At 41.7% G+C, this 20424-nt stretch overlaps 1 protein-coding gene across 1 annotated transcript in view; it reads right to left on the bottom strand.

The window, feature by feature from the left end:
- Window positions 1-20424, bottom strand: part of LOC102409035 (ATP-binding cassette sub-family C member 4-like) — a 183605-nt gene that overhangs the window by 68455 nt on the left and 94726 nt on the right. The window contains 5 exon segments of the mRNA XM_045162445.1: window positions 4350-4541; window positions 5580-5680; window positions 11069-11179; window positions 12336-12455; window positions 20020-20170. Coding sequence (XP_045018380.1) covers window positions 4350-4541; window positions 5580-5680; window positions 11069-11179; window positions 12336-12455; window positions 20020-20170 — 675 coding nt within the window.

The raw sequence follows: 20424 nt of genomic DNA, 5'->3' as shown, positions 1-20424 counted from the left end.
TTATGTTAAAAAGGATAAAAAGTAGGAAACTAATATTTTTGTACATTATACCAAGGTCTAGTAAGCATCTGTAAAAATGTATTATCCAAGTAATAGCTGTGAGCAAAAACAAACAAAATTAATCACCTCAAGACTGAAAAATGCTTTATATGGCCCAGGACTCTCTAAAATCATCAAATCAACCACAAAATCATCTAAATAAAAATGTAGCCCATGTTCAGAAAGCCAGGAAGCCTAAGGTGCTATTTACCTCATTTTTTTTTTGTTTGTTTGTTTTTAATTTTTGGCTGAGCTGGGTCATGATTGCTGTGTTCAGTTCAGTTCAGTTCAGTCGCTCAGTCTGTCGACTCTTTGCAACCCCATGAATCGCAGCACACCAGGCCTCCCTGTCCATCACCAATTCCAGAGTTCACTCAGATTCATGTCCATGAGTCAGTGATGCCATCCAGCCATCTCATCCTCTGTGTCCCTTCTCCTCCTGCCCCCAATCCCCTAGCCAGAGTCTTTTCCAAGGAGTCAACTCTTCGCATGAGGTGGCCAAAGTACTGGAGTTTCAGCTTTAGCATCAGTCCTTCCAAAGAAATCCCAGGGCTGATCTCCTTCAGAATGGACTGTTGGATCTCCGTGCAGTCCAAGGGACTCTCAAGAGTCTTCTCCAACACCACAGTTCAAAAGCATCAATTCTTCGGGCTCAGCCTTCTTCACAGTCCAACTCTCACATCCATACATGACCATAGGAAAAACCATAGCCTTGACTAGACGGACCTTTGTTGGCAAAGTAATGTCTCTGTTTTGATATGCTCTCTAGGTTGGACATAACTTTCCTTCCAAGGAGTAAGCGTCTTTTAATTTCATGGCTGCAGTCACCATTGCAGTGATTTTGGAGCCCAAAAAATAAAGTCTGACACTGTTTCCATTTCCCCATCTATTTCCCGGATGCCACAATCTTGTTTTCTGAATGTTGAGCTTTAAGCCAACTTTTTCACTCTTACTTTATTCATCAAGAGGCTTTTTAGTTCCTCTTCACTTTCTGCCATAAGGGTGGTGTCATCTGCATATCTGAGATTATTGATTTCTCCCTGCAATCTTGATTCCAGCTTGTGCTTCCTCCAGCCCAGCATTTCTCATGATGTACTCTGCTATAAGTTAAATAAGCAGGTGACAATATACAGCCTTGACGAACTCCTTTTCCTATTTGGAACCAGTCTGTGTTCCATGTCCATTTCTAACTGTTGCTTCCTGACCTGCATACAGGTTTCTCAAGAGGCAGGTCAGGTGGTCTGGTATTCCATCTATTTCAGAATTTTCCACAGTTTTTGTGATCCAGGCTGTTCTAGTTGTGATGTGTGGGCTGCGCCTTGTTGCAGTGCATGGGCTTCTCACTGAGGTGGCTCCTTTTGTTACTGAGCACAGGCTTGAGTAGTTGTGGCATGCAGGCTCAGTAGTTGTGCCACATGGACTTACTTGCTCTTCGGCATGTGGAATCTTCTCAGACTAGGGATTGAACCAGTGTCCCCTGCACTGGCAGGTGAATTCTTCTCCACTGCAAAACGAGGGAAGTCTTGTTTATTTTCACTTGCTATTTCTTCTATGGATTAAAATCCTGCATAGTACCTACTACACTTTCCTATTGGCCGTAACTTCCAGGAATCCTGACAGCAGAAGAATGAGGGAAACAGAATAAACCCCTTCTGCTAGGCTGGTTCACTCACATGTCCCCTCCCCACCCACAGCAGCCTCTCTCAATCAAATCCAACACCAAATGTCTCCTGGAGTGATGGGGGTGGGGACCGTAAGCAGAAGAGTAATAGGTAGGATGTACACAGTGGAGTGAAATGGCTTCATAAACATGCTGCCCAGGTTCATCTCCCCACACAGAAATAAAGCTAATGATGATACTGTGTCAAGTTGCGACAGTCATTAATTCAGTCTCCAAATTTAATTTGCCAAACATTTTAGAATATCAATAGTCCTATGATTTGCAGGTTTAAGAAGGAAGAAAAAGAATCTGTTATTCCTAAGTTGTGCTACAGAGTTTCTTAGATAATTCATATTTATGCCTTTGGGGAAAATTTAAGACAAGTGCAAGTTAACAGTACATTTACAATGGAAAATCTGACAGACACATTGTCTGACAGTAAACAACATTGCCTTGAGTGCTCTAGGGGACAGGATTATATCAAGAGCTGTGGTTAATGTTTTCCTGACATACCAGTTCACCTTATTCCTGACCTACACTGGAACTGGAAATAATTAGGATCAGCTTTTACCCTAACTGAAACTCTCTGGGTAGCATCTGGGGATTAAGTTGAATATTTATTTTCTTCATTTTTATGTTACAAGGGTATCATTCACTAAATTACAACTACGTCCACTAGATGGGTGTGGTGCTGAGAGTTTTAAAGAGCAGTTCTTTCTGTTATTCAGAGTTGTCTTGTGTATGTGTGTGGTGTTGGTTACTGGCTGCTCACACCTGTCTGCTACTCACCCTCGAAACCAGCAGTCCCTAAGCACCCTCTATGTGCCCTGCAGAATGCCACTTTCTGGGGAACAAAGATGAAAACAAGATGCTCTCTGATTTTAAAAAGCTCAGGGTACTTACTCTGAAATACAGACTCCAAATTATAAAGCATGCTATAGGTGCTAGCTTTTATTTTCATTATAGTAAAATTCACTAACATAAAATTTAACTATATAACCATTTTTAGTGGACAGTTTGGTGTTTAGTATATTCACATTGTTGTGCAGCCAAACTCAAGAAATTTTTTGCCTGCTAAAACTGAAATTCTATACCCATTAAACAAACAACTTCCCATTTTCCATCCACCAGTCCCTGGAGACCACCATCCTCCTTCCTGTCTCCTTGAATTTGACTACTCTAGGAATCTCACATAAGTGGAATCAGAGTATTCATCCCCTTTGTGTCGGGCTTAATTATTTGGCAAGATATCATGAAGGTTTATCCATAGGTCAGAATTTTTTCCTTTTTAAAACTGAATATTTCATTGTAAGGATTTACTTCCTTCCAACTTTTGGCTACTGTGAAAAATGTAACATAATTTCTATCCTAAAAGAAAAGATAAGACACTAACGAAGAATTGAGGGTCTCAAAGATGTGTTAGATCAACTCAGAAAATAAGGAGATGTTCACCAGCCAGATGATGGAGGGAACGGGTCTCTGAGGTGGAGGCGCAGCATGCACGCTGAAAACCAGGAGGGCATGGTGCTTTGGGAGAACTACACATGACCTGATTGCAGGGATGTGCATAAGTCAGGAGACATATTGGCTTCAGAGGAGATGGGGAAGAGCTTCCTACCACCTTGTCTGTTCTGGTTTCTCTTCAAGACATGTCCTGGGCCCAGCTGAGAGCCTCAAGCTTAACGTGAAAGGAACATCACAGCAGACACTGACAATGGCAGGTCTAGGTCACAGCCTCTCTGCCATCTCCCATGTGGATCTTCCCTGCTCCCTTCAAGGTGCTTTTGACTTTGAGCAAGTCTCCAGGCCTGCCTCCATCTGAGGCTCTGGTTCCTCACCCCTGACTGGATCATGATTCAGGTCTCTTCTGACAGCCCTACTGGACTACGCTTAGGGCTGTGGTCTGGTTCCGGCAGCAACTCACCCAGGCCAGTAAGGATCAGTTATGTGCTAAAGAAAGAAGCAGTCTGTGGGTGGGAGGGCAGGGGCACGGCAGCTCAGTGTGGGTGAGTAGAGGACAAGTCCACGGCAAAAACCCAGGGACAGAGGAGCAGGCTACAACCAGAGGGCACCATGGGAGGAAAAGAAACACAAAGAAGAAAAGATGGGGGACATTGCTGATGGCCCACTGGCTAAGAACCTGTGTCCCAAAGCAGGGGGCCTGGGTTCCACTCCTGATCAGGGAACTATTAACAGATCCTACGCTGCAACTAAGAGTGTGCATGCCACAGTGAAGATAAAGATCCTGTGTCCACAACTAAGACCAGCACAGCCAAATAATACATAAAATAAATAAAAAATAAAAGATGGAAAGGAATGAAATATTGGAGAGTTAGGAAAAAGGAGCCAGGGCAGACTACACAGTCTTTTTTATGAATAATTAGGTGTCACATATAGTATCCTGGGTCAGGTTAAGATCAAGCCCTGGAGCCCAGGACCCATCAACCACCAGGAAGGAGCTGGTGACAGGGAAAAAAAATGCTGGTATCCCCATTCCATGGTCAGTTTCCCAGAAAGATTCAGGGACATGTCACTGATCTAATCTGCATCCTTAGGAACAAAGAATCCCCTGTACACAGACAAGGAAGCCAAGACCAGAATGGTGCTAAAACTTTAGCGGATTTTAAAGAGGCAAATGGCTTAAACTAACCTTTTCTCTTAGGCCAACGGACATTCCCACGTTCTTCAATACCAGAGGCCCATCCAAGCTGTACCTGAAGTTCACATTAGAAAAGTAAATCGCTCCACTCTGGGGCCAGGATGGAGGTGGACGATATTCATATTCCCAGGGTGCTTCTTTCTCAAGGTCTGTATATTCAATCCCCCTTTCTACTGAAATCATCTGAAACACATATGGCATCACATGAGTTAGTGTCAGAGGGTCTTATTTATGTGAAGATCAGAGACTTTAAGTAAAACCTTCTGCTTTCCTATGGTTTAGAACATCCCGGGCTCAGAATCCATAAAGGACAGAAGTAGGAGCTTGATGAAGCCTTTGATGATTTGCAAACTTGTTCATCATCCTCAACACTTTTACTTATGCCTATTCCCTTCAACTTTATATTAAAACTAAAAGCACTACAGCAATGAATGGTAAAATTTTATTGATCCACCTTTCACATCCGAAGAAAAAACAAGAGGAATTTTTTCAAAGAAAATAATACTTATGGACCACCATCAGTATGTGTGGCTACAGAAGGGTCACATGTTTACAGATGAGCAGAATTGGACAGCCATCAAGACTCATTTTAATAATTAGTCACTGTCTACTCTGTTAGAAGGCTGACTTTGCTTTTCTCCCTTTAGGAAAAATTCAAAATGTATAATTACATACTAAGGCCTCCTAAACAACCATAACCCCACACCTTTGAGAGCACACTCTGAGAGGGAGCCTATCCTACAGGAAGAAGGGCTGCCAGCAAATTCAGATGTTCAACACATACAAGAATAAATGCTAAAATGAAGGGAGGGGTGCAGGAACATATTAATTAAATAAACCTCAAAATACTGGATTCTTTTCTTTTACCAAAAATGAGGAATTACCCATTAAGAAACAAAGGTAACAAGCTGCTAAGTTAATAAACAATTAGCCTATATTCTCTCCAGAATTTCAGGACCTTTCTCCTTTGAGACATTCACTATATTTGAAGTCAGTCTGTGATGAATATAAAACTTTCTGACATGGTATACATAAGTCTAAGAAAGATGTATATATTTAATTTTACATTAACATTAAGCAGATGGAGGAGAATACAAAAAAAAAAAACTTTGTTAACTATGATGCAAAAATAATAGTTTTACTATTTACATAAGAATTGCTTTTATGCCATTTAACAGCAAGGAGACTTGAAAAGGCTAAGAACAGAAAGATAAACATCACCATGTTCTCAACTTCGGCACTTTGCCTGACGCACCACGGGAACATCCCCGTGAGTGTGAGCGTTAGAGACAGGACCAGGCCAACCTGCCCGAGAGCCAAAGCTAAATGAGGAAGAAGAGAAATACGGTCAGTCTACTTCTTAACCCCTCACACAGCTCCTTCTGTCTCTTTACAATGAAGACTTTTTTATTTTTATGATTTTATTGCAGAGTGACTGAACTGAACTGAATAGTTGATTTACAAAGTTGTATTAGTTTCAGGTTGTACAGTAAAGTGAAATAGCCATATATATACATATAATCTATTCTTTTTAAAGTTATTTTCCATATATATCATTACAGAGTATTAATTAGAGTTCCCTGTGTTATACTGTAGGTCCTTTTCCGTTATCTATTGTATATAATAGTGAGAGGACTCCTTTATAATATTTGATTCATTTACATGTAATGATAGTATTACTATAATATTACTTCTGTGATTGAGACCATAAAACAGTTAAAAAATAAATAAGAAAACCCACATGAGGGACTTCCTGCGTGATCCAATAGCTGAGATTCCACACTACCAATGCAGGGGGCCTGGGTTCGATCCCTGGTCAGGAAACTAGACTGCACTTTCCACAACTAAGACTTCACACACTGCAACTAAAGTCCTGCCTGTCTCACCTGAGACTGAAGATCCCCCGTGCCCCAACTAAGACCCAGGACAGCCAAACGAATAAATAATGTTTTTATTTTTATTTATTTTTTTTAATTTTATTTATTTTTAAACTTTACATAATTGTATTAGTTTTGCCAATATCAAATTAGAAAGAATTAACAAAGTTGTTGTTGCTCATTAAGTCATGTCTGACTCTTTGCGACACTATGGATTACAGCACACCAGCTTCCCTGTCCTTCATTATCTTCCAGAGTTGTTCAAACTCATGTCCTTCGAGTTGGTGATGCTATATAACCATCTCATCCTCTGCTGCCCTCTTCTCCTTTTACCTTAAATCTTTCTCAGCATCAGGGTCTTTTCCCATTGAGTCAGCATTTTGCATCAGGTGGCCAAAATATCGGAGCTTCAGCTTCAGCATCAGTCCTTCCAATGAATATTCAGGGTTGATTTCCTTTAGGATTGACTGCTTTGATCTCCTTACAGTCCAAAGGACTCTGAAGAGTCTCCTCTAGCATCACAATTCAAAAGCATAAATTCTTCAGCCCTCAGCCTTCTTAAGGGCTTCCCTTGTGGCTCAGCTGGTAAAGAATCTGCCTGCGGGAGACCTGGGTTTGATCCCTGTGTTGGGAAGATCTCCTGGAGAAGAGAATGACTGCCTACTCCAGTATTGTGGTCTGGAGAATTCCATGGACTGTATAGTTCACGGGGTTGCCAAAAGTCAGACATGACTGAGCCACTTTCACTTCACAGCCTTAATGGCCCAACTCTTACAGTCTTACATGACCACTGGAGAAATCATAGCTTTGACTATATGGACTTCTGTTGGCAACATGATTTATCTGCTTTTTAATATGCTGTCTAGGTTTGTCATAGCTTTCCTTCCAAGAAGCAAACATCTTTTGATTTCATAGCTGCAGTCACTGTTCAAAGTGATTTTGGAAACCAAGAAAATAAAATCTGTCACTGCTTCCACTTTTTCCCATATATATGCCATGAAGTGATGGAACAGGAGGCCATGATCATTGTATTTGAATGTTGAATTTCAAGCCAGCTTTTCACTCTCCTCTTTCATTCTCATCAAGAGATTCTTTAGTTCCTCTTCACTTTCTGCCATTGAAGTGATATCATCTACATATCTGAGGTTGTTGATATTTCTCCTGGCAATCTTGATTCTAGCTTGTAAGTCATCCAGCCTGGCATTTTGCATGATGTACTCTGCATATACATTAAATAAACAGTGACAATATACAGCCTTTTTGTACTCCTTTCCCAATATTGAACCAGTCTACTGTTCCATGTTCAGGTCTAACTGCTTCTTCTTGACCTGCATACAGGTTTCTCAGGAGACAGGTAAGATGGTCTGGTATTCCTGTCTCTTGCAGAATTTTCCACAGATTTTTGTGATCCATGCAGTCAACGCCTTTCACATAGTCAATGAAGCAGATGCCCTTCTGGAATTCCCTTGCTTTCTCTATGATCGTGTGAATGTTGGCAATTTGATCTCCATTTCCTCTGCCTTTTCTAAACCTAGCTTGTACATCTGGAAGTTCCCAGTTCCCATACTGTTGAAGGATTTGAACACAACCTTACTAGCATGCAAAATGAGTGCAATTGTATGGTAGTTTGAACATTCCTTGGCATGGCCCTTCCATGGCATTGTAATGAAAACTGACCTTTTCCAGTCCTATGGCCACTGCTGAGTTTTCCAAATTTGCTGGCATATTGAGTGCAGCACTTCAACAGCATCTCCTTTTAGGATTTTAAATAGCTCAACTGGAATTCCATTACCTTCACTAGCTTTGTTCATAGTAATGCTTTGAAGTTAAGATCCATTTGACTTCACACTCCAGGATGTCTGACTCTAGGTGAATGACCACACCATCATGGTTATCCAGGTCATTAAGTTCGTTTTTGTACAGTTCTTCTGTGTATTCTTGTCACCTCTTCCTAATCTCTTCTGCTTATCAATTCTGTCCTATATCATATTAATCCCACCTGGATTAAGATACACTTGACAGTATTACACAGGTGAAGATCATGTCATTATTCATATTTTTGTCCCTATGGCTTCAATTATCATTATGTAATTTCACTTTCTATATCCAATGCAGCTGCAGTTGAAACCACAAAAACAAGGCAATGGGTTCTCAGAGGTAGTGTTTTTAAATCTAAAATATGACTCTCACAGCTCCATTATTAATGACTATGATTCAGTGTTATTACTATGGACTAGTTAAGGACACTGAATTCATGCCACATTCCAACAGCTGCTCACCTGGTACCCACACAGCAGTGAGGATACTGTTTTTGCAACAGAGAATCTTTCTCACCCCAGTACACCAGAACCCTACAACCAAGAGATTCAAGTAGACTTAAAGCTAAAACCTAAAACCTAAGCTGTACAAAAAGCTTAATAGTAAACTTGATTCTCTCCTCCTAACTACAGGACACTACCTGGAATGTCCAGAAGATCAGTTTGCTACAGTTATATAGACCTTCAAACCATTCAAGAAAAATAAAAAGATTAAAGATCTCAACAAAGACCTACTGCAAATAAATAAACTACTCAAAGCAATCTATAGGTTTAGCGAAATTCCTATTAAATTACCAATGGCATTTTTCACAGAATTAGAACAAAATATTTTACATTTTGTATGGAAACACAAAATACCATGAATAGCCAATGCAATTTTGAGAAAAACAAAGAAGAAAAATGAAGCTGGGAGGAATCAGGCTCCCTGTCTTTAAACTATACTACACAGCTACAGTAATCGAAACAGTATGCTATGGCACCAAAACCAGAAATATAGATCAATGGAACCAGATAGAAAGTCCAGAGATAAACCTATTCCACCTATGGTCACCTATGGCAAAGGAAGCAAGAATATACAATGGAGAAAAGACAGTCTTTTCAATAAGTGTTGCTGGGAAAACTGGACAGTTACTTGTAAAAGAATAAAGTTGGAATACTCCCTAATACCATACACAAAAATAAACTCAAAATAGATTACAGACATAAATATCAGAACAGACACTACAAAACTCTTATATGAAAACATAGAACTCTCTCTGACATAACTACAATAAGCTGTTTATTGACCCACCACTAGGGCAATGAAAATAAAATAAAACATAACATCTGGGACCTAATAAAGCTTAAAAGGTTTTGCATGGCAAATAAAACTGTAAAAATACCAAAAAGATAACCTGCAGAATGGGGGGAAATATTTGCAAATGAAGTGACTGACAAGGGATTACTCTCCAAAAGAATACAGTTCATGCAGTTCAATATCAAAAATAAATAAATAAATAAACAACCCAATCAAAAAATGGGCAGAAGATTAAGACAGACAGTCTCCAAAGAAGACATACAGATGGCCAAAAAGCACATGAATGATGATCAAAACTCTAATTATTATAGAAATGCATATCAAAACTACAGTGAGGTTTCACCTCACACCAGTCAGTATGACCATCATCAAAAAGTCTACAAACAATAAATACTGGATAGGATGTGGAGAAAAGGGCACCCTCCAACACTGTTGGTGGGAAGGTAAACTGGTACAGACACCATGGAGAACAATGTGGAAGTTCCTTTAGAAACCTAAAAATAGAGCTACCATATGATCCAGCAATCCCAGTCCTGGGTATATATCCAGAGAAAACCATAATTCCAAAAGATTCACACACCCTAATGTTCACTGCAGCACTATGTACAGTAGCCAGGACATGGAAGAAACCTCAATGTCCATCAACAAGCAATGGATATGGAAGAAGTGATACCATACATACAATGGAATATTACCCAGCTATAAAAAGGGCAAAATAATGCCATTTACAGCAACATGGCTGGACCTAGAGATTTTAGTACTGAGTGAAGTAAGTCAGACAGAGAAAGATAGAGTATGATGTCACTTATATATGGAATCTAAAAAACGGCTTCAAATGAACTTATCTACAAAACAGAATTAGAGTTACAGGTGTAGAAAATAAACTTATGGTTACCATGAGAAAGGGAGGGGTGGGATAAATTAGAAGACTGGGATTGACACATGTATACTACTATATGTAAAAGATTAAAATAGATGACTAATAATAAACTACTGTAAAGTACAGGGAACTCTTAAATGACATATATGGGAAAAGAATATAAAAAAGAGTGGCTATATTTTATGTACAGCAGATTCACTTTGCTTTACATCTGAAACCAAGACAACAATGTAAATCAACCATACCCCAATAAAACTTAAAAATGAAAGAATGGACCAAACGAGCCAAAGCAGGGGCCCAAGGCACCACAGGTCTGCTGGAGCAGGCATGTTCATACCTGGTCTTTGCTCCTCAAGATTCCGAAAGCCAAAGACAGATATTCTTTTCTAAAGGACAATGTATGTGAAGTATCTATTAAAATGCAAATTACTAAAAAAATGATACATGTACCCCAATGTTCATGGCGTACAGAAAAAGAATCTTTAAAACAGTGGAGATATAAAAAAAAAAAAGTGGAGATATGTGTAATAGATTCACTTGGCTATACACCTGAAGCTAACACATTGTAAATCAACCATATGCCAATCAATTTTTTTTTTTAAAGAGATCTCAACAAGGACCTACTACAAATAAATAAATAAATAGGAAAAAAGTTAAAAGTTCTCATCAAGATACAAATGACTTCACATGGACCAAACTGAGGAGTCATATGCAGCAAACACTTTAATAAAATCCATTAGAACCAAAGAGTATATATTAGACATGATGACAAGAATTTTAAAACTACAAACAGAGCTGTAAACTGTAAACAAACCACAAATGTCCACATCTCTACTTACTTTCTACCAGAATCAGGGCCCCAAAGGCAACAACAATGACAAAGATGGCAGAGATGACATCCAGATACACAGCGAGCCATCGGGACGTCGTCAAAAGCAGGAACCAAGCCTCTGGATTTGTGAATCGTTAAGCATAATACATAAACAGAAAAACCATGTTAGCTGCTTCTCATAAGGGAGAGCATTTTCTCAGGTGCGCTACAGAAGATTTTACACAAGGTAGAAAAGCAAAGTTACACACCCAAGAATCCTGGAAATTCCAGAAAACTAGGCTCCAACACAAAACAACACACGGGTCACAGAGGATCAGTCCAGGAAGCAAGGATTGAGAACTTGAACCCACAGGTTATCAACAGAAATACGATCATAAGAGAGGAGGCAGTAAATCGTCTCATTGGTGTGTTCCCTGCAGTGCTGGGTCTCAGCATGAAGATCATCCTCTCACAGGGCCGACTGCTCCCAGCTCTCTGACAGCTGAGAGCACAGCTCACACTGTTTCCAGCACCTTCTGCCCTCACTACAGGGCACTGCGGTGTTTATTCTTAAGGGCCAGGGTCTACATGACCATCAGCTAACAGGATCTGCATGTGACTTTCAAAATGCCATTTTATATTCAAAATAAAGTAACGATTGGAAGTTTGACCAGGATTTCATAGACTTAGAGGAAATTCTGAATTTTCTATGTAGGAAAAACAACTTTACCGATACAAAGTATGATCAAGTGGGTTGCAAATCAGGAAATTATTTTTGTCAATCATGTCTGCTACCCTCCACACTCTGAGAAGAGTTGGCAAACCACTCTGGGGGCCAAGAACAGGGACCACCTGGTTCTGAATAGAAGGTTTTATTGGAACACAGCCATTGGCCGATGTATTGCGCTGGTCTGGATGGCACTCCACGGTATTATATTTGCCCTGTCTTTCTGCTACAATAGCAAAGGTGAGTGTTGCAACAAAGACAGCACACAAAGCCTACAATATTTCCTATCTGGATCTTTGCAAAAAAGAAAAGTTTGCTGACTCCTGACCTAAAGAGACAGAAATCCACATGGCACCATGATGGAAGGACCATGCAAGCCAGTCAGAGGAGAAAAGCAGGGCTGTGAGGGGGGAAGGGGGAGCACAGAGGAGATGCTGAGAGGAAGGGGTGGGGGAGGCAGGTGGGCAGCATGGAGAGAGATGCTGGCCAGAAAGACTACCTGAGAGGGAGGTCAGGCCTCAGAAGACAGCACACCCCATCTTGAAATTATTTCCAGAAATTTACAGACCTGAGTGCAAATCCTGGTATGCATCAAACAGCTCCTGAAACTTCTCTTCAGCTTTGTATGCCCGGATAGTCCAGAGTCCCCTGACAGAAGATGCTAAGTGGGAAAACACCGGGCTCCGAGCTGGGAAAGCAGAGACAGACACACGACAGAGAAAGTCAGGGAGGCTGGATGCGAGGGAAACCAACTGCCTCCCGGCCTCTGTGGTCACATGTCCTGCTAAAGGGAATCCTCCATGTGACCCTAAACTCCTGCTCACACCAAGCTTCACTTTAATGACCTGGGAATGAGAGATTCTCTTTGAAACAATCTTTGAAAGATCAAATTCAAAGACCAAATTCAAATCACAGCTAGATTTAGATAAAGAAATTCTTGTTCTTTCACCAAGATCCTCTCAAACATGACTCCCTCCAAATTCTTCTGGCATTTCACAAGGTGGAAATTGCTCACAATTTTTAAAAAAAATATACTGAAGAATATTTGATTTACAATAATGTGTTAGTTTCAAGTATATAGTATAGTCATTCAGTTATTAGTTATTTTTTCCTGATTATGTTCCATTACAGGTTATTATAAGATACTGAATAAAATTCCCTGTGCTTTACAGTAAATCTTTGTTGCTTATTTATTTGACATATCAATAGTAGTGTGTCTGTTAACCCCATACTTCTAATTTGTTCTTCCTTCCCTCCCAATCCCCTCTGGTAACCGTAAATTTGTTTGTTTTCTATGTCTCTATTTATATTTTGTATACAGATTCATTTGTATTACTTTTAGATTCTATTTATAAGTGATATCATATTTGTCTTTCTCTGACTTACTTTCAGTTCAGTTCAGTTCAGTTGCTCAGTGGTGTCCGACTCTCTGCGACCCCATGAATCACAGCACACCAGGCCTCCCTGTCCAACACCAACACTCAGAATTCACTCAGACTCATGTCCATCGAGTTGGTGATGCCATCCAGCCATCTCATCCTCGGTCGTCCCCTTCTCCTCCTGCCCCCAATCCCTCCCAGCATCAGGGTCTTTTCCAATGAGTCAACTCTTCACATGAGGTGGCCAAAGTATTGGAGTTTCAGCTTCAGCATCAGTCCTTCCAATGAACACCCAGGACTGACTTTACTAAGAATAATATTCTCTAAATCCATCAATGTTGCTGCAAATGGCAACATTTAATTCTTTTCCATGGGTGAGTAATCATTGTTCACTAATTTTTGAATCAGTAGTATTCTAAAATTTAATTCTCATTAGCATCCACACCACCCTGAATTTTGATGAGCTATCTGTGTGCTGTTTCCACCCTAGATTAGTAACCTAAGGGCTGGGATTGAGTCAGTATATCCCTCACAGTGGACCAGAGCCAGACATAGGAGAGGGGCGAGATGAGAAAGGAGAGCGGACAGTCTGCCGTCTCCCCCATCCTGGGCCTGTCCCTGCACCTGCACCAGGAGTCTGTGTGGGTCACAGAGCATCTGGTTCTGCACCGCCCTTGTGCCCACAGGACTCATACAACCAAGGATTCTTTGAACAGTCTTGACTTCCACTCTGGAAGCCTGATGGATGTTTTCATAACTGCTCTGCTGGATCTCTGAACCCTGACATCATCTAACACTTCCCCTTTGTACACTGTTTAGGCAAAGAGCTGAAAGTGATTCATGGAGCTTTTGATCATCCAGTTGTGTGCCTATGTTCTCATTCCAGCATCCACACTGCTCTCTCTTCACTCTACTGACTAACTTCTTAGCTTCCTATAAATTTGCACTTATAAGAGCAACATAAATTCAGATTGAGCTCATGCTCCAAATAATAAAGGCGAGGGACTCTGTTCAGGCCTTTTCTTCAGCCCAGCACGTGTCCCAAGCACCCCCAGAACTCATCAGTCTGGACACCAGGTGCTCACAGGGATGACAAGGTGAATTCCGGGGCCCATCACCCTGTCAGGAGGATGCCAAGAGTCCAGCTCCAGAGAGCACAGAAAACTCACTAAAGCCAGGCTCTCACTTTCTGAGCAAATGAGGTGACATCAACACTATTCATCATAGACAAGGCTTCTGAGCAGAGCACAGATGTGGCTGTTTACCCAGGGAGAGTCCTGGAGTGAACTCTCCAGCGTGGCCTCCCTCACCTGCTTCTCTGTAAGGAGATCAAAGCTGCAAGTGATTCTCTCTAGTGGGGATGAGGGTGGGGTCGACTTTAGAAACTAGGTGTCATCTAAGCCTTGAACACCAGGGAACCAAAACCCCATCACCGACCTCACTTCATGCCCAAGAGTTACAGTCTGGGGGAATCTGGACCCATGAAAACCCATCCTGTTTTTTTCAAATTCCAGTTAGGGCTTAGTGGGATGACAGGTGGAGAAGGTAATGGCAACCCACTTCAGTACTCTTGCCTGGAAAATCCCATGGATGGTGGAGCCTGGTAGGCTGCAGTCCATGGGGTCGCTAGGAGTTGGACACGACTAAGAAACTTCATTTTCACTTTTCACTTTCATGCATTGGAGAAGGAAATGGCAACCCACTCCAGTATTCTTGCCTGGAGAATCCCAGGGATGAGGGAGCATGGTGGGCTGCCGTCTATGCAGTCGCACAGAGTTGGACACGACTGAAGTGACTTAGCAGTAGCAGCAGCAGGATGCCAGGATGAGTGAACTGGAGGGTCTTCAAAGAAATTAGCTAGTACAGGGGGAGAGGGAATGTCAAGGCTCTGGTGTTGCCCAAAGTATCACTTTTCCCACAAGCACTGAGCTCGCTATCCTGAAACAACTATGTCACAGTCATGGTGTCAGTCCTCAGTCACAGACACGTGTAACCCTACAGTTCACATGACTGACACCTGTGTTTCTCTAAACCCTGAGGACACTTGGGGACACACCCCACCAGGACTGCAGATCTTCCTGGGCAGGAGGACCTTGGGCTGACAGCACTGCTGCAGGTTGTATTTCAAGCCATGTGAGACCTCTAGTTGTGAGTAAGTTCTCAATTCCCTCATGTTCAAGGTTCCAGTGCCTTTGGTCATGGCCAGCAAGTACTTTACAAGCATTGATTCAAGAAATCCTCATGAGAACCCCAGAGACTGTGGGAGTAAGAGCAATCAGTGGCCAAGATTAACTATATTAACCCACCTAAGTGATAGATCTGGGTGTGAGAGCCAACTTTCTGATTCCCAAGGTTGTGCTTTTAATCACAACAGCAGTGTCTCAGAGGGAGAATAATCAGAGTTAAGGATGCCTGTGTGCGACAATGTGTAATTTTTCTCCAAACTGTTACTTATGTTCAGAAAATCTTATTTATGTTCAGAAATCAAATCTTACTCAGCTAACATCCAACTGCCTTCACCATTACTGCACATCTTATTAAGCACCCGAGGTTGAACAAAGTTCCTGGTAATCTAGTATAAGAACTCTTTAAAACAGCAGACTCGATGATGACCTATGGTCCTAATACATCTGACACACGTGCTAACCCTCCCCTGGCAATGCTCGTAGCAGACATTGCTAGTTGATCCCAGCACTTTTTCAGACAGAATTTGGATAGGGCTTCATCATTCAGGCACTGCCAAATCAAAAAGCTGGTTAAAGAAAGGCAATCACATGGTACCCTGGTTTTATGTACTTATCCATGATTGACCACTGTTATGCTCACTCTTGCAAAAATGTGCCCCTTAAAACCCTATTATAATTAGCTGCCAGTATGTCATTAAGATGAAAATGTCAACCTAAGATTCCAGAAGAACTGATGCTTTTGAACTGTGGTGTTGGAGAGGACTCTTGACAGTCCCTTGGTGTGCAAGGAGATGCAATCAGTCCATCCTAAAGGAAATCAGTCCTGAATATTCATTGGAAGGACTGATGTTGAAGCTGAAACTCCAATACTTTGGCCACCTGATGCAAAGAGATGACTCATTTGAAAGACCCTGATGCTGGGAGGGATTGGGGGCAGGAGGAGAAGGGGACGACAGAGCATGAGATGGTTGGATGGCATCACTGACTCAATTTACATGAGTGTGAGTAAACTCCGGGAGTTGGTGATGGATAGGGAAGCCTGGCGTGCTGCAGTCCATGGGGTTGCAAAGAGTCAGATATGACTGTGTGACTGAACTGAACTGAACTGAAGCTTCTGAGGCAGTTAGGCAGTAGGATATGAAACAAAACCTCAGCACATTAGTAGTCCTTCAGAGCACAAGGATGAAGCAGGCTTATGCCTTCTGGTCACAGCAGTCAGGTGTCCTTCATTTGGCTGGTGGCTCCAGCAGGGACCTTAAGATATACTGTTACTCCTTCAGTTGCTCAATTGTGTCTGACTCTTTCTGACCCCATGGACTGTAGCAGGCTCCTCTGTCCATGGGATTATCCAGGCAAGAATACTGGACTGTTTGCCATTTCCTCTTCCAGGAAATCTTCCCAACCTAGGGACTGAACCCATTTCTCCTGTGTCACCTGCACTGGCAGGCAGATTCCTTTATCACTGAGCCACTTGGGAAGCCCTAAAACATATGATCAGTTACTATTTAGAAAAAATAGTGGTGTCATCATTTAAGGCACAGACCCACCACCTAGAGAGAACATAGACAGTTCTAATCAGCTGGCCACCACATGTGGTTATCAGGGGTGTGGAGGAGGGGATATCTGGATTGAATTTAGGGTCTAACTTTTAGCAGCCTACTAGGATGCAGGAAAATCCAAATATTCCACAGAGATGATGCCAAAGTTCTCAGACTCTTGAGCTTAAATACTGAGAAAATCCTGTACTGCTTTTTAAAAAAGCCTTAGGAGGAGCCCTTCTCTCCACTTTCATATGGATGGGAAATGGCCCTTCCTCAGGCAAAAATCTCTGTCAAGTGTTCCTTCTGGAAGAACCCCTCATTGATTATACCAGATAGATGGTTTTCAGCAAGACTCTTGAATGACCCCATTTCATGGGCAGCCTCAAACCATAAGATGTCTAAAGCCTTGTCTACACAGAAGATTGGATGGAGCTCATCTCTTCCTCTTCTGCATTCCCAGGTTATACCATCAACCAAGTCACATCAGCAGAACGCCACACATACCTGGACTCTACTGTTCCCCATCCATCCAAACACCTCACAAAACTGGACCTTACAAAAGTTTAGCGGGTTCTCTTGATGACTGAAAAATTTTTTTCTATAGCTTTTATGAAATGGATGATCACTATCCTTTTTGCAATTAATTAGAATAAGTATCTCATAGAAGGCAATGGCAACCCATGCCTGTACTCTTGCCTGGACAATTCCATGGATGGAGGAGCCTGGTAGGCTGCGGTCCACGGGGTCATGAAGAGTCAGACACGACTGTGCGACTTCACTTTCACTTTTCACTTTCATGCATTGGAGAAGGAAATGGCAACCCACTCCAGTGTTCTTGCCTGGAGAATCCCAGGGGCAGGGGAGCCTGGTGGGCTGCTGTCTATGGGGTCACACAGAGTTGGACACAACTGAGGTGACTTAGCAGCAGCAGCAGAATAAATATCTCTTTAAAAAGTCAAAGTGTTAGTCACTCAGTCATGTCCAACTCTTTGTGACCCCATGGACTGTAGCCCACAAGGATCCTATGTCCATGGAATTCTCCAGGCAAGAATACTGGAGTGGGTTGCCGTTTCCTTCTCCAGGGTAACTTCCTGACCCTGGGATTGAACCAGGGTCTCCTGTATTACAGGATTATTTACCATCTGAGTAACCAAGGGAGCATCTTAAGTGTTATTTTAAAAACAAAACATGCAAAGGCAACAGTGAAAAAAACTCCTTTGACTGGATGAACTGAGATTTTTTCCACTTGGTATATACAAAGAAACTTGGGGCTCAATATTCTTCTCTTCTTGGCTTGGTTTCTAGAAGGTTAAGTTGGTGTTCATTTGCAAGAATTATTTATGGTTGTGAGAGGGAAATGGCAACCCACTCGAGTATTCTTGCCTGGAGAATCCCATGGACGGAGGAGTCTAGCAGGCTGCAGTCTGTGGGGTCGCGAGAGTCAGAGACAACTTAGCAACTAAACTGCTACTACTGAAATTCACATTGGAGAAGGAAATGGCAACCCACTCCAGTGTTCTTGCCTGGAGAATTCCATGGATGGATGATCCTGGTGGGCTGCAGTCCATGGGGTCACAGAGAGTTGGACATGACTGAGTGACTAACACACACACACATTTATGGTTGAGGTCTCTAATACAAACATATTCCCTTACTTTTTGGCTATAGTTTTTACAACTTTTAAAAATATATAATAATTCTACTTTCCTTATTAGTTTTAATATTGATGAAATATATGCATTAATAATGAGATAAATTCAATTATTTCATCCTCTGTAATCACCTGCACAATAGAATGATGCTGAAACTACAGTATTTTGGCCACCTGATGTGAAGAGCTGACTCACTGGAAAAGACCCTGATGCTGGGAAAGATTGAGGGCAGAAGAAGAGGACAACAGAGGATGAGATGGTTGGATGGCATCACGGACTCAATGGACATGGGTTTGGGTGGACTCTGGGAGTTGGTGATGGACAGGGAGGCCTGGCCTGCTGTGCTTCATGGGGTCGCAAAGAGTTGGACACAACTGAGTGACTGAACTGAACTGAGAATGATTAGTCATAAAATGTGATTCCCATTATTCTATTATTTTTGTTTGTTTGTTTTGGCTGCAACTTTCAGGTTCTTAGTTCCCTGATCAGGGATTGAAGCTGTGCCCCCCACAGCAGAAGCACAGTCTTAACCACAGGACCACCAGGGAAATCCCTGTTCCCCATTATTCTAAATCTAGGAAGCTGAATGGGGTAATAAACTAAATGCATACTAAACAGATCCCGCCCTTGTGTCCTTGGATTCTTTTCAGCATCATTTATATGAATAGCTTTAAGACATGGGGGGGTACACAAACAGTTTGGTATCACCCCAAATACTAGTAATGATAAAGAGCAAACCTGCAAATAACAGGATTATCTTTTCAGTAGGGCTTCCCTGGTGGATAAGACAGTAAAGAAACCACCTGCAGTGGAGGACAACTGGCTTCACTCCCTGGGTTAGGAAGATCCTCTGGAGAAGGGAATGGCTACCCACTCCAGTATTCTTGCCTGGAGAATTCCGTGGACAGAGGAGCCTGGTCGACTACAGTCCATGGGGTCGCAAAGAGTCAGACACAACTGAGTGACTAACATATGTCTTTTCAATACATTTAACAACTGCAACTTACTTGAACATGTGAAAAAAAAAGTATTTTTCAAATACATCACTTCTGATATAAATGTCCTAAGGTCTTCTTTCCTTTTCTAATCTCATCCTTTCCTTGTCATTTCTGGTAACTTCAGGAGGAGAAAAATTGTCTATTTTCCTTCTACATTAGTTGCTGCATGAAAAAATATTTTTAAGAAAAGTATTTACAGTGTGGATACTCTGTGTTAGGAAATATGTCATGAACAAGACCGAAATAGTCCCTGTACCAAAATGTTCACATCCATCCCCCTTGTGCTAAAATGCAAAGCCACAGCTGACCTGCCACCAGCTCTATTTGCCTTAAGAACCACACTGACTCACAGTGGCCATAACATTCAATTACCTAATGTTAACTTGTGAGAAATTCCAGAAGACAGAGTCTGTAGAATTTCAGGGGTCTTGTTAATTATGGCATAAATAGAAGCCAGCCTGCACTATCATCCCAACCTGAGAGCCCCGGTACTCACTTGTACATTCCAGGCGTTTCACTTCTCGTGATGTCCTTAAGAAATACCACTCGAGAACAAAGAAAATGATGCCAAGCGGAATCACTGGTATAGCAGTCCAAGGAATTGCAGCCACCATCACGCTCACAACACCAATCATAAGAAGAAATGTCTGATATAGCAAAAATAGATACAGAGGCCTCCTTATGAAGGGTACTTTCAAGGATAAACTGTAATGGGTTTGTTCTGTTGGGATTAAACTCTTTTCCTCAAAAAGACTTGTTGGGACAGCAGGGAATACTTTTCCTTCCAAAGAAATAAAATTATAGGTGGTCCTCATGATATTTAGGGCTTCCCTGGTAGCTCAGATGGTAAAGTGTCTGCCTGCAATGTGGGAGACCTGGATTCAATCCCCAGGTTGGGAAG

The sequence above is a fragment of the Bubalus bubalis genome, chromosome 13 (assembly GCF_019923935.1).
Source record: "Bubalus bubalis isolate 160015118507 breed Murrah chromosome 13, NDDB_SH_1, whole genome shotgun sequence".
Taxonomy (NCBI): Eukaryota; Metazoa; Chordata; class Mammalia; order Artiodactyla; family Bovidae; genus Bubalus; species Bubalus bubalis.
This window is presented reverse-complemented; position numbering and strand designations above follow the sequence as displayed.